This window comes from Amborella trichopoda, chromosome 7 (assembly GCF_054954075.1).
Source record: "Amborella trichopoda isolate Santa Cruz 75 chromosome 7, AtrichopodaSantaCruz75HAP2 v2.0, whole genome shotgun sequence".
Classification (NCBI taxonomy): domain Eukaryota; kingdom Viridiplantae; phylum Streptophyta; class Magnoliopsida; order Amborellales; family Amborellaceae; genus Amborella; species Amborella trichopoda.
The window spans coordinates 14074430-14088905 of NC_142342.1; the positions used below are offsets into that span (position 1 = coordinate 14074430).

General features: G+C 32.8%; 1 protein-coding gene across 1 annotated transcript; it reads right to left on the reverse strand.

Moving 5' to 3' along the window:
• Positions 1 to 919: 919 nt before the first annotated feature.
• LOC18428557 (phosphoserine aminotransferase 1, chloroplastic) lies at positions 920 to 2728 on the reverse strand. Its single transcript, XM_006837877.4, has one exon. It carries the CDS (start codon positions 2472 to 2474, stop codon positions 1170 to 1172), a length of 1305 nt encoding a protein of 434 aa, XP_006837940.1. The 5' UTR covers positions 2475 to 2728; the 3' UTR covers positions 920 to 1169.
• Between the last annotated feature and the right edge of the window lie 11748 nt (positions 2729 to 14476).

Consider the following 14476-nt stretch of genomic DNA (forward strand, 5'->3'; position numbering starts at 1 on the left):
CGCTGACCATTAATTGCCATCACATGCTACCTTCAACATGAAAAAAGTCGGAGATTTTACAAGCTCATCAAGAATCGAACATAGCTTGTGCCTATTGTTTGGCTAAGAGAGTGCTAGCACTCTCAGAAGCCACTGTTTGGAGGACTCACCCCCAAATTTCCTATTCTTATCTCTTTATGATTCTGCACGAAGTCCTTATAAGAGAGCTGTAACATAACTTTTATATTGCATTCTTTTTCTCTTCTTATCAATGACCATGGGCAGGGGCCCAAAATCCCCATTGATTTACCCAAAAAAAATTAACAATCCACTAGCTCAAGAAAATCAAAAATATAAAACATCCACTTCATTAAAATTTAAAATTGTAAATCTAGCAGCACTGTTGGAAAACTCAGCGAGTTCAAATCAAACTTGCCTGAGTTACTTGGACTCAGCAGGCAGGCTCCAACCAAGCCCAGAACCAAACACAAGGGAATTGGCCAAGCCAGTTCCCAATATTTCTGTCCTTTTGGGACTCAGCCAAGTCACTGCCAGATTCGGTTGTCTGGGCTTGGAATCCTATCAAGTTTTCAACACGTGCCCTGTTTTTTAACACTGCTTACAATAAATTGCCCACTCTTTATTTTTTTGATGGTTATACATATAGCACTGTTTTTTTATAGTTATACATATAGCACCATTGACCGAATGGGAACGATGAGAACAAAGAAGCTAAAACATATATGCAACTTAGAGAAGTGTGAAATAGCAAATTGCAGGGAGACATGGAAAATTGAAGTTCAATTCAAGGATAAGAGTTATCCACAGATTCCAGACTGTTATTTATTAATAATTGAATTCATTATAAAACCATAATAAGGAAGTAAATAATATGTCGAAAACAGGTATGACTATGACGAAAACCAGGTATTCATGGCGATCATCTAAACTACTCAATTTTTATTGAATCACAGCATGCAAAATAAGAAGAGAACAGCCCTCGGTACATAGAATCGCAACTTTCCTTGTTTTTCTTCTTTACTAATACTAAGTAAAACTACAACAGATCAAAATCCAATAAGACCTATAAAACCCATTCCCAATTTTGCATCAATCAAAATACTACAAAAAGAAACCCGAATAAAAGAAGAGTACAAAAGCAAAATTAAATCTGACTGACTCTAAGTAATTTAAATAATCAGAGCATGTTTTGCCTTGAACTCCTTCATAAAAGCAACCAATTTCTCTACCCCAGCCAAAGGCATCGCATTATAGATCGAGGCTCGAACCCCACCCACGGATCGATGACCCTTGAGTGAAACCATGCCCTGACTAACTGCCTGCTTAATAAAGCCTCCTTCTAACTCAGATTTCTCCAGAGTAAAGGGAACATTCATAAGAGAGCGAACTGATTTCTCGACGGGGCACCTGTAAAATCCACCACTCTCATCAATAGCATCGTAGAGAATCGAAGCTTTCTCCAAATTCTTCTTCGCAATGGCCTCCAAACCACCTTGAGCAACAAGATCTTCAAAAACCAATCCACAAATGTAAATTGCATAACATGGGGGAGTGTTATAGAGAGATTTGTTATCAGCATGGATCTTATAATCAAGCATAACAGGCGTGATTTCCTGTGCATTTCCAAGAAGATCCTTCCTTATGATAACAATGGTTACACCAGATGGACCCACATTCTTCTGAGCCCCTGCGTAAATGACCCCAAATTTGGAAATGTCGACTGGTTTTGAGCAAAAATTTGAGGACATATCAGCCACCAACACAGTGTCCTTGCCTTTGGGTTCTGGGTAATTCTTGTACTCAACGCCATGAATGGTCTCATTCGCACAAATATGGAGGTATTTGGCATCAAGGTTTTGTTCAATTTCATCAAAAGATGGGATCTTTGTGTACTTCTCAGATTTCCCGGACCAGATCAGATTGGCTTTGCAATACTTTTGAGCTTCCTTGTAAGCCTTATCACCCCAAGAACCATTAACTATAAAATCGACATTATCGCTAGGTTTGCAGAGATTCAATGGGATTGCAGAGAATTGGCTAGTTGCTCCACCTTGTAAGAACAAAACTTCATAGTTCTCTGGTATTTTCAACAGCTCCCTAAGATCTGATTCCGCTTTTTGAATAATGGAGAGGAAATCCTTACCTCTATGGCTCATCTCCATTACACTCATGCCCGAGTTTCCCCATATATAGAGCTCAGATTGGGCCTTCTTGAGAACATTGGGGGGAAGAGTTGCAGGCCCTGCAGCGAAGTTGAAGACCCTTTCTTTCTCGTGGGGTTTGGAAAGCTCAAGTGGGGTAGAGAGAGAAGATGGGGAAATGGCGGTGCAGGTGATGGAAAGGGGTTTCTGGGTTTTTGCAGAGGAACAACCATTGACAGAGTAGGAAGATCTCTCAGAGAAAGTAAGAGTGCTGAGATCTTTGGTGGGTTTTTGGAGGAGGAGGAGACGGTGAGGGGTGGTGAGTGACGCCATTGCTGCCTCCTAAAGACTTAGAGACAGAGTCCCAAAGATGCAGAAAGAGACAGGGCGGGCGTTGGATTTAATACCTTGACTTTCACTGTGCGTGAAGGAAAGAGGAGAGAGAGTGGCGTGATAGGGAGGATCTTGTTTGGAGAGTGGGAGAAAGATTGCGAAAGGGGAGAGAGTTCGAACTAGGTATTTATAGATAGAAATAAATCTCTCTCCTTAATTTTAAGATTCATAGTTTCATACCATTAGCTCGGGGAGTGGGTGAAAAAATAAAAATCTTATTTTTTTATATTTTAATACAATTTATTTTTATTTAAAAGTAAAATATAATTAATTTATATTATTTTTTAAAGGGTGTGGGTTCCATGAAGTTGCAACCTTAAACAATTCAATTAAGGCTTACCTTCAAATTTTATTATGATATATAATTTTAGAGTAATGATCCTATGAGACCCTCTCACATCTATGTGTGTAAGACCACAAAGGATCATCATTAAATTTGATACAGATCTCTAGAAAAGTCAAGTCCCACACCTATGTGATAATTTTTTTAGATATCTGTGTCAAATTTAATGGTGATCCTTTGAGATCCTACACACATGGATATGAGAGGGTCTCATAAAAAAATTTTATTAGGATTATCTCAAAATCTATTTCCATATCTAACTATAAAATTTTAAACTTTAAAAATTGTTAAAATCAAGTAGATCTATAAACATATGAAAATCTTTAAATAGATGGTCTAGATAATGTGGTGTAAGATGCATTATTTCTGAAACTCAAAATCCTTTCTTTTCATAGAGGGCTTTTCAATATTAAAACAACATTTTTTGATGGATTTTTGAGATGCATCCGTAGTTCTACATTTTAATGTTGCAACCTTATATAAACTTTTTCCTTTTTTAAAAACTAAATTAGATTAATCTATCTGGTGCAGTTTTTTATATAGATCCTAGGCTCTAAACAATCAAATTAAAGCTTACTTTTAAATAGTTTCGAGAAATGTGGATTCAATACTGAAAATCTTTGTAATAGCCACAAAATATATTTTCATCTTTAAAGTTTAAAGCTTCAAAAAGAGCGTAAATCAACATATCTATGAAAACTTGAAAATCTTGAAAATTGACAGTTTAAAAGTACATTACAAAATACATTATTTTCAAAACTTGAAATCCATTTTTTTTTCTCATGCCCTTGATGCCGAGATGATCAATTTAAAAATATTTAGGCATCAAAACAATCTCTTCTAGTGAAATTTTTGAGGTAGGCTCCAATTTGATTGTTTAGAGCCTCAGCTTTATATAAACTTTTTCCTAATCTATATCATCTCTCGTAAATCAAATCTAATTGAAATATGCTCCCTAAAACTAAATCTAATTTGAATTAGATTTTTCTAAATAAAATCTAATTCAAATTTGATTTTATTATACTAAATTTAATTTAAATTAGATTTCCTATTTTAACTTATTTTAAACCAAAATTTGGGCGTGCCCCTTTTTTAGAAAATCGGGGTGGCCTTTTTTTTCTACCACCAAAAGTGGTGTGCCACATTAAATATTTTTTAAAAATTAAATATGAGGCGTGCCCCCCACCCTTTCCTAAATAAAATGGTGGAGCCTTTTTTGTTTTAAAAAGATGTGTAATCGCTGTGAGGCACGTGGCTCCACTCTTAAAAAAGGTCAAATATGTGGGGGTGGATCTTTTCTCCCACGTACATTGTGTAAAGTTTTGCAATTTCAAAAATATTATTTTAATAAAAAATATTACAGCAGAAATAATATTTTAAAATTTTAAAAAATATTAAAAAATTAAGTAATTAGAATTCAAGGGTTTTAAAATTAGTTGGACTAAAACAAAGTATATAGAATGTAAATTTAATAATAATAAAAGTAGAGACGAGAAAGTAGTCAATATACGGCCAGGATGTACAAAAAATACCGCACTTTTGATATCTTGAGTCAATAATCCAGGAAAATAGAGAGATCGGATAATATGTCACACATAGAATTAGAGCTGGGTGAGCGAAGTAAAGATGTGCAACTGGAATTTTATGTGATCGCAGCATACCAATGAGGCTGAAATGAAATTTATATAGCACAATGGTGAGACTAACTTTGCTCTATGAGGCAGAATGTTGAGCGGAACAAAAACAATATGCATATAGAACGAGTGTCGGGGAGATGAGGATGTTGAGATGGATGAGTGGTAAGACAATAAGGGATAGAATTTGAAATGAATTTATTCGATAGAATTGAGGCATGACACCGATATGCAATAAAATGAGAGATAATAATAGACTTTGAAGGAATGACCATGTGGCGGCGACCAAGTACAAAACCTATTACGAGGTTCGAGTTAGTTCAAGTGAAATGACTGAAAAGAGCAAAGGATAGGGCCAAAAGGATGTGGTTGGAAGTAATTCGCAAAGATATGGGGACTTATGGCCTCATTGAGGAGATGACCTTTAATAGAGCAAAATGGAGAACCAAAGCTCTTGTAGCCGACCCCAATTAATTGAAAAAATGTTAAAATGATGATGACATTTAAAAATAAAACAAACAAACTATATAATTAGAGATGAATAAAATTTCATGTTATCACAAGATTTTTCATTACTAAAACAATATATTTTGAGACTATTTGAGGGTGCACCTTACCTTGATTGTTTAAAGCCTCAGTCTTACATAAACCACACTTTTTTTTTATCAAAGGGTGCGGTTTGCATAAGGTTGCAACCTTAAACAATCAAATTGATGCACAACCCTAAATTTTATCATTATATGCAAATTAAATGTCCAAATTTTTAGGATGGTGCCATAATATATTTTTATCTCTAATTAGAAATATTAAACTCCAGCAATAGTTCAAATCAAGAAGATTTATAATTGCATTAAAATATTAAAAACATACGGTGTAGATAATGGCTTGCAAGATGTACAATTTTTAAAACTTTAAAACCCTTTCTCTCCATACCTATAATGGTTTGCAAGATGTACAATTTTAAAAACTTGAAATCTCTTTCTCTCCATATCTATATATCTCAATGTCAAGTTATCAATTAGATAAATCTTGAACATCAAAACAACATCTTTCAAACCATTTTAAAGTGTCAACTTTTTATACAATCTACACTTTTAGAACTATATACAATTTACACTTTTATAACTATCCTGACTCATGATGATGTGTATTTTTATAAGTATTTTAAAGTTAAATAAAACTATAGATAAAAAGTTAAATAGTTTATTTTTATATTTTCGTAATATTTTTTTATTGGGACACCAAATTTTGGTTATTTGAGAATGAAAAATGATCAAATATAGCCATATGAGATGAACTATCTAACATTATACCTCTATTGTTTGATTTAATTTAAAAATACCTATAAAAATACTCAGTATCATGAGTTGGAAGAGTCTCAACAATCTAAAATACTAAATAATGCATTGCTCACGGGTATTTTGATAACAATTGTTTCATGCATGCTGGACCGCATTTGTACAACATGTGATCGAGAGATATAAATCATCCATCTTAAAGATGGATGCAAATAGGTGGTCCATTTAAAAACAATTGTAACTAACTGTCCAAATGTTTTCTTAATATAATTATTATTTCTAGTTTTCAAAATTTATTTATTTTTTTATATTTATATATTCTTTAAAAATTAAGATCAAATTATATTTAAAAGATATATTTATTGCCAAGCTCTCATTTCTACAATATGCGGGCTGGCTGCATGCTAACTGCATCCGTTGATAATATGCGGGCTGGCAGCATGCTAACAGCATAATAAAAAATATTTTTTTATTCAAAATTTATCTTCCTTACATTCCAAATTTAAATATGAAATCCGGCTAAAATTCAACCTGCAAATTATCATAAATAGGCCAACTATTTTTTTATTTTCAAGTCAATTTTCGATCATTTTAAGTACCAAAAATACCAAAGTGTTTCAAAACTCACCAAGCCAACTTATGACTCGGCTCAGACCCCAATCTGAACTAGAAGCAAAAGACTCACCCGAGTCTTAATCCATTTCAGCATTCCTATATCAATATGTTGTAGACTCAGTCGAGTCTTCCACAAACTCAATCGAGTTGGACAAGATGGCTTGGGTTCAAGCCTTACCGAGTCTTGACCCAAGTCCAGATTCCTAAACACCTACATAGCAGTTAATACGTCTCTATCGCTTATCATCCACCTTCCATCTACAATTGATGGTAGAATGCAAAAGAGAGAATAGGCTCACTATTGAACCACTGGCATCTTCTATACTAAATAATTTTTTTTTCTAATTTTGCAATATCTAATTTTTTTCTTGGCATTTTTTGTGTGCCCACCAGATCTCTTTTGGTTGAAGAACGCAAGGTCTTCGCCTCATAATTATCCATCGCTTCTATCCATAATGTATGAATCATCCTTTTTAAACCAGAAATGGCAGTGGTTTATATAAGAAAAAAGGTTATACAAGGTTAACATCTTAAATTGTATAATTCAGTGCACTTAAAAAATCCATAAAAAAATATTATTTTTCCATTGGAAAATCATTTAAATTGATCATTTCAAAGACAAGATGTATGGATATGGAGAAAAAAAGAATTTCAAGTCCAAAAAATAGTACATCTTGCAACACATTAATTGGATTATCCATATTCAAGATTTCCAGGCTATAGATCTGCTTGATTTAAATTACTTTTAGAGTTTAAAATTTCATAATTAAAGATAAAAACATATTCCCGGACCATCTTTATAATTTTGAATACTAAAATTGCATCTAATGATAAAGTTTGGAGGTGTGCCTCACCTTAATTGTTTAATGTTACAATCTTATGCAAAGCATACCCTTTATATAAGGAAAATTATACAATGAGAGCATTTACCTTACGTAAATCCTAAACAATCAAAATAAGGTACACCTTTAAACCCTCTTTAGAAGATATAGTATGAGTGCCAAAATTATTAGGACAACCTAGAAATCTAGTTTTACCCTTAATTATAAAATTTGAAGTTAAAACGAATATATCTATAAATGCTATTTTTTTTTTAATAATTAACATTCTAGATAATATATTTCCCAAACATATTATTTTTAAAACTTGAAATGCCTTTTTACAATATTCATATATGCCTTGTTTTCTTTTGGAAGTATGGGCCTTTTGTTAGTCAAAAGGCATTATTGTCAATAAAGAAAGTATATATACATATGATAGAGCAAGCTTAATTGACCAGGGCGTGAGTTGGTGAGACGTTGTTTTCGGGGTTGGTGCCTTGGCAGGTTGCCACCCACTGACACACCGAAAAAAAAAGGGACTTTTGGTGGCTATAAACTGTAGTATGCTCGAGCGGGAGTATATTATACACATACTTCTTGAAAAGAAAACTTATTTGAGATTTTTTTTTTTAAATTTAAAAGTTTGGAAACCCACCTAAGAATGATTTATTGTTTAAAATTAAATTTTAAAATAATTTAAATTCCCATTTTCTAGTTCATACTTCATACCCATTTTTTTGTTTTTTACTTTTACCAAATTGCCCCTAAAAATAAGGTACTTCAGGCTTGAGTTATTTTTTTTTGGAACAAAGGTAATTTCGGACCTTCAGGTCCTAAGTTTGTTTATGGGGTTCACTATTTTTGGAAATAAAGTTAAACTTCAGAACTTCGAGTAGGGGTAATTTGGTAAAAAATAAATAACAAAAACATAAGAAGAGGACATGCGAGGGGTAGTTTTTACGTCTCAAATTTGGAGATGTAATTTCTACAACCGATAGAATAATATATAAAAAAAAAAAAAAAATTCATATAAAAAAAATTTATACCTCAAGATTGAATAAAGACCATTTAGTTTTTGAATGACAAGATCTAAGGATCACAAAACTCAGAATTCAAATATTTTATTTTAAAAATAGTTATCTAATAATCTTATATAGTTCCCAATATATTATTAGACTAATGAGGGAATAGATGTGCAGTATGTTCCTGAAGGAGCCCAGCATATGCGCTCATAATATATTGTAGTGAGACTCACACCTCACTTATGCCGTGTTCATATTATATACTTGTGAATGGTGACAAGCACAGATCACTTATGCTGAGCGCCTTCAGACCCTTCTTCCTAATATTCAAATCCTAGGGAAACAGTAAAAAAATAAAAATTTATTTCAATCCTAGACAAAATTGCCTAATAAAATTTCATGATTTGGAGCTTATTTAGGTCAATCATCAACCTATGTGACTTGAATGGGTTAAATTACCAAAATATCATAATTTATCTATGGTTGTAAGTCTCGAATGAAGACAATTTAAGCATTTATTGATAAATAATTTTTAAAAATACTTAACTAAAAGGCTTCTATAAGTACCTTGGTAAAATTATTCATTTAACTACCTCGATAACTTAGGGTGTGTTACAAAGTTGGCTCACAAACCACATGGTTTGAAATTTAAAGGACAAGGGTGATTATAACCGTTTTGAATGGACTCTTTATATACTTTTCCTTGTAAAAATATTCCCCTTAGATAAATTGGTGCTTTTGCTTTTCCATAAGGGTGTGGTTTGCACAAGGTTGCAATATTAAACAATTAAATCTGCGCATCCAAACTTGTCATGAGATGAAATTGTGTCAAAATTTCTTAAGATAGTGTGAGAATATCTATTTTATCTCTAATTATAAAATTTTAAATTAAAAAAAAACGTTCAAACCAAACATATCTATAAATGCATGAAAATCTCAAAAATAGACGATTGAGATAGTGTGTTGCAAGATGTACTATTTGTAGGACTTGAAATCTTATTTTTTTCACTATATCTATAATTTTTTATGTCGAGATGATCGATTAGACGTTTTCTGAGTATCAAAATATCATTTCTCAAAGGATGATGGATGTCAAGTTGATCGATTGGATTTTTTAATTTTTTTTTTACTTTGAATTTAGTGAATGACATGCTCACAACCTTGAAATCTAAAGACGAGTGATTATAATATTCTTGTACTAAGTAAATGGTCTCTTTGTATACTTTTCTTTTTTATAATATTCCCATAGATAAATCAGTGCTTTGGCTTTTCCATAAGGGTGAGGTTCGCATAAGGTTGCAATATTAAACAATTAAAGTAATATGCACCTCCAAACTTTGTCATGAGAAGCAATTTTGGTGTCAAAGATTCTTAGAATAGTGTGAGAATATCTGTTTTATCTCTCATTATAAAATTTTAAACTCAAAAAATGATTCAAAACATGCACATCGAAGACTGCGAGAATATCTGTTTTATAAAATTTTAAAGTCAAAAAATTTCAAAACAAGCAGATCTACTAATTCTAGCTAGATTAGAAGTGCATTTGAGTGGAGGATATGGGGAACAATGGTTTTAAAACTCCTCTCTTCTCTGGATCTAGGGAATATATGACTCAGATTTTGTTGCCTTCGTACCTCTTAGGTTACCTCAAATTCCCAATGTCAAAGTTGAGTCTTAATAGAAGTCAGCATACCTTAAGCCATGAGCCCTCCTACAAAATAAGGTTTTCCACCTCACTCTTCTTAGTTTCACTCTTCTTAGTTCAGTTTTTTACCTCTTTCCTTTACATAAAACTTAAATTTACCTAGGTATGTTACATAAACATCATATGTGCAGTTATTATTTTCTCATTTTTTAATTGAAAAATAGAATTTCCTTGAAAGCGCTCTCTTACCCATCTGTCTCAACTTCTCTCCCGAATGAGCTTTCTCCCCCACTCACTCTCTCTCTCATTTCTCTCTTAACCAACACATGAAGCATACACCAGCCATATGCCAAACACAAAAAGGGTGAGCGTGGTTCATGGAGGGATTTTGACTCATTTCACTCCTTAAGCCTCTTTTCTCTCGACAGCAAAACAAGTCCCTTCTCTTTTCTAACCTCACCTTACAACCCTCTCTCTCATTAACCCTCTCTAACTCATAACAGCACAATCATTTCCTCTCTCAAAGCCCAAATTACAACTAATACTTCAAAAAAGGTCTAGATTTCTATAAGGCTTAGGTACTACAAATCCTCGTTCCGAAAGCACACTTGGCAACGAAAATCTTTATGATGGCTCTACAATCAATTTTCAACACCGACAATAAATTTTGGAGCTCAAATAATGGTGTAGATGTTGTGGATCTTGAACGCTTATTTGTATGAACAGTCAAGATAATTTATTACAATATGCACTATTTTTAGACCTTCAAATCTTAATTTTTTTTACCACTATAATACTCGATTTAAAAGATTTCCAATACTTGAATTGCAATATTCGATGAGCTATGAAGTGCGGCTTTGCTGCAGCTTATCAAACCATTTTCCCAATTAAATAGAAAAAGGTGAAGTGAATGGCCTCGATGAAGCCTGAGTAACCAAGTTTAACCGTGAGTTATTTGTTATGTTTTCTAAAGCTTTAAACAGAGAGAAAAAAATGGATGAAAAGGTACAATAAAAGAACAATGACAATTAAAAGTTCTTATGACCAGTAAAGACCCCTATGAACTAATTAATATATGGTCATTTAGGAGGGGTCTCTTTGGTTGGGTTGAGAATCCCATCTATTGTAGATTAGGAGCCCAAGCACATGCCTTGATGCGGTTTTGAACGACATCCATAAAACACCATGCAATCTCTTTTTTATAAGGGCCAATTTGGCTCATTGGATTCAGATTTTCAGGAGTATTTTTTTTTGAAAAAGTTGAGCCAATCGTATTTTGTTCGCTTAGAATTGATATTTATGTTGGAATTGAGATTTCCGTGGGATTCCTAAATGCTCATTTTAACCCTAAATTTCAGAAATCTCGATTCCACAAAAATAGGTGGAATTGACATTTATGGAAACGATCCATTTTGCCGCTGAAGGAAAAAAAAAATAAAAAATTTAGAGACAGAAAACATATTAAAATTTTAGAAAGGGAAACTAGATCAAATTTTAGAGAGAGAAAGTATACACAAATTTTTAGACCGAGAAAATATACAATTTTTTTTTGTGAGAGAAACCATCTCAAATTTTTAAAGAGAGAAACTATTTCAAATTTAAACTTTTAGGGAGACCATATTAAAATTTTAGTTAGAGAAACTATCTTAAAACTTAAATTTTAGAGAGAGAAAGCATCTTAAAATTTTAGAAGGAAAAACTACATTAAATTTTAGGGAAATGAACTGCTTAAAATTTTTTAGAGAGAAATATTTCAAAACATTTAGAGAGAGAAAGAGAGATTATCTCAAATTTTAAGTTTTAGAGAGAGAGAGCATATTAAACTTTAAAGATTAGAGACCATATCAAATTTTAGATAAAGAAACTACCAAAAACTTTTTAAAGAGAGAAACCATCTCAAATTTTAAGTTTTAGATAGAGAAAATATCTTAAAACTTTAGAGAGAGAAACTACATCAAATTTTAGATAGAGAAAGTACTCGAAACATTTTTAGAGAGTGAAACTATTTAAAAAAATTTAGATAGAGAAACTATATCAAATTTTAAGTTTTAGAGAGAGTATATTAAAATTTTAGAGAGAGAAATTATCTCAAATTTTAAGTTTTAGAGAGAAAATATCCTAAAACTTTAGAGAGAAAAACTAGATGAAATTTTAGATAGAGAAAGTACTTAAAATTTATAGGGAGAGAGACTATTTGAAAAATTTTAGATAGAAAAGCTATCTCAAATTTTAAGTCTTAGAGAAAGAAAGTATACTAAAATTTTAGAGAGATACCTTACTTGAAAATTTTAGAGAGAGACTTTCTCAAAATTTAAGTTTTAGAGAGAGAAAGAATCTTCAAATTTTAGAAAGAGTAACTATATCAAAGTTTAGAGTGAGAAAATACCTAAAATTTCTTATAACGAGAAACTACCTTAAAATTTTTAGAAAGAAACTATCTCAAATTTTAGGTTTTAGATAGAGAAAGTACTTTAAAATTTTAGAGAGAGAAACTACCTGAAATTGTTTAGAAAGAGAAACTATATGAAATTGTTTACAGAGAGAAACTTTCTCAAAAATTTTATAGAGAGAAACCATCTCAAAATTTTAGAGAAAGAAACTATTTCAAATTTTAAGTTTGTGAAAGAGAGTGTATTAAAATTTTAGAGAGTGTTAAAGATGTGAATACTCGAAACCCCAGTTTAACTGATCGTGTGCAATGATTTAAGAAAATAAATTAGAGATGAAAAACATAGTCTTTACTTATTCATGAAACTTAGAGAAGTTAGGCTTCAATCCAACTTCTCTACTTGAACCGTCTTCATGAGCATATTCGCTATATTTTCCTTGGTTCCAACTTTCACCAACCCAACCAAACCATCTTGTCAAACATAATGGTATCGAACTAATAAGTTCTTCGCCCTCTTGTAATAAACGTGATTCTTAGCCAAATTAATGGCACTCATATTATCACAAAGTATTTCTTTGGGCTTACAATTGATACCCAATTCTCCCATAAGGCCTTGAAGTCAAACTGTTTCTTTGCTTGCTTCGGTTGCCGCCATGTATTCCGCCTCGATGGTGGACAATGCCACCGTTGATTGAAGCTTAGACATTCAACTTATCAGTCCATTTCCAAACTTGAAAACATAACCGGTAGTTGATCTTCCTCTATCAAGATCACCGACAAAATTGCATCAACATAGCCTTGAATGTGCCCTGAGCCTTTGCTAAATGTCATGGCATAATCACTCGTGCCTCTCAAATAACAAAGCACCCATTTTGTACTTTCCCAATGAGCTTTTCTGGGATTTGCCATAAAACGACTCAAGACACCTACAGAATATGCTATATCCGGTCAAGTACACAACATGTCAAACATTAGGCTTCCCACAACACTTGCATATGACACCTTAGCCATATTCTCTTTTTCATCCACGGTCTTCGGACTTTACTTGGAAGACAACTTAAAATGATGAGCTAATAGAGTTTTCACTGGATTTGCCTTGCTCGTGTCAAACTTATCAAGCATATTTTTCAAACCCACTCCGTCGATCTCTTTGGATTTAAATTCCAAGTATTTGTTTTACCGGCCCGAGATCTTTCATTTCAAAACTCTTGCTCAAAGATGACTTGAGCTCATCAATCCTAGCTTTCTCCTTACATGACAAAAGCATATCATCAACATACACAACTAATATTAAATAAGAACCACCATAAAAAAACTTCAATAAACACAATGGTCATAATCACTCTTATGGTATCCAAGACTAATCATGAACATGTCAAAAGTCTTGCACCATTGTCTTGATGCTTGTTTGAGTCCATATATGGATTTTTTCAACTTGCACACTAACATTTCTTTTCCTTTTTTAAGAAATCCTTTCGATTGTTGCAAGTACACTTCTTCAAGTTCACCATGTAAAAATACCGTTTTTACATCCATTTGTTCAAGTTCCAAATCATGCTTGCAATACGCCTAAGCACCAACCTTATGGAGTCTAACTTGACAATCGGGGCAAATATTTCAAGAAAGTCAATATTTTCCTTTTGTGCAAACCCTTTTACAACTAGCCTTGCCCTATACGTTTCCAAACTTCCATTAATCGCTTTCTTGATTTTGAGCACCCACTTGCGACCAACCGCTTTTCTACCATTTGTCAATTATATCAAATCCCAAGTCTTGTTCTAACGAAGAGCCAACATTTCATCTTCCATGGCATTTTTCCAAGATATGGAATCATCGCCTTCTATAGCTTTTTGGTAAGTGCTCGGTTCTTCATTCATAACAACCAAAGCATATAGTACTTCAGGATCCACAGAGTCCCTAAGCCGCTCGGGTGGACGAATTACCCTTGTAGATCTTCTTGTCATGGATGGTGCAACTTCTTCATGGGAATCACTTGGTTCACCAACTTGCTCTTTTTAATCAAGGACTTCTTCATTGATACTTGTGGGTGCTTCCTCCGACATATGGCATTCACTAGATGACGGGACATAAGGTTGAAAATCAATTTCTTGGGTGTCATTATGATATCCTTTTATTTCTTTTATCTCATTTTCTATACCTCTTGTCAACACGGAT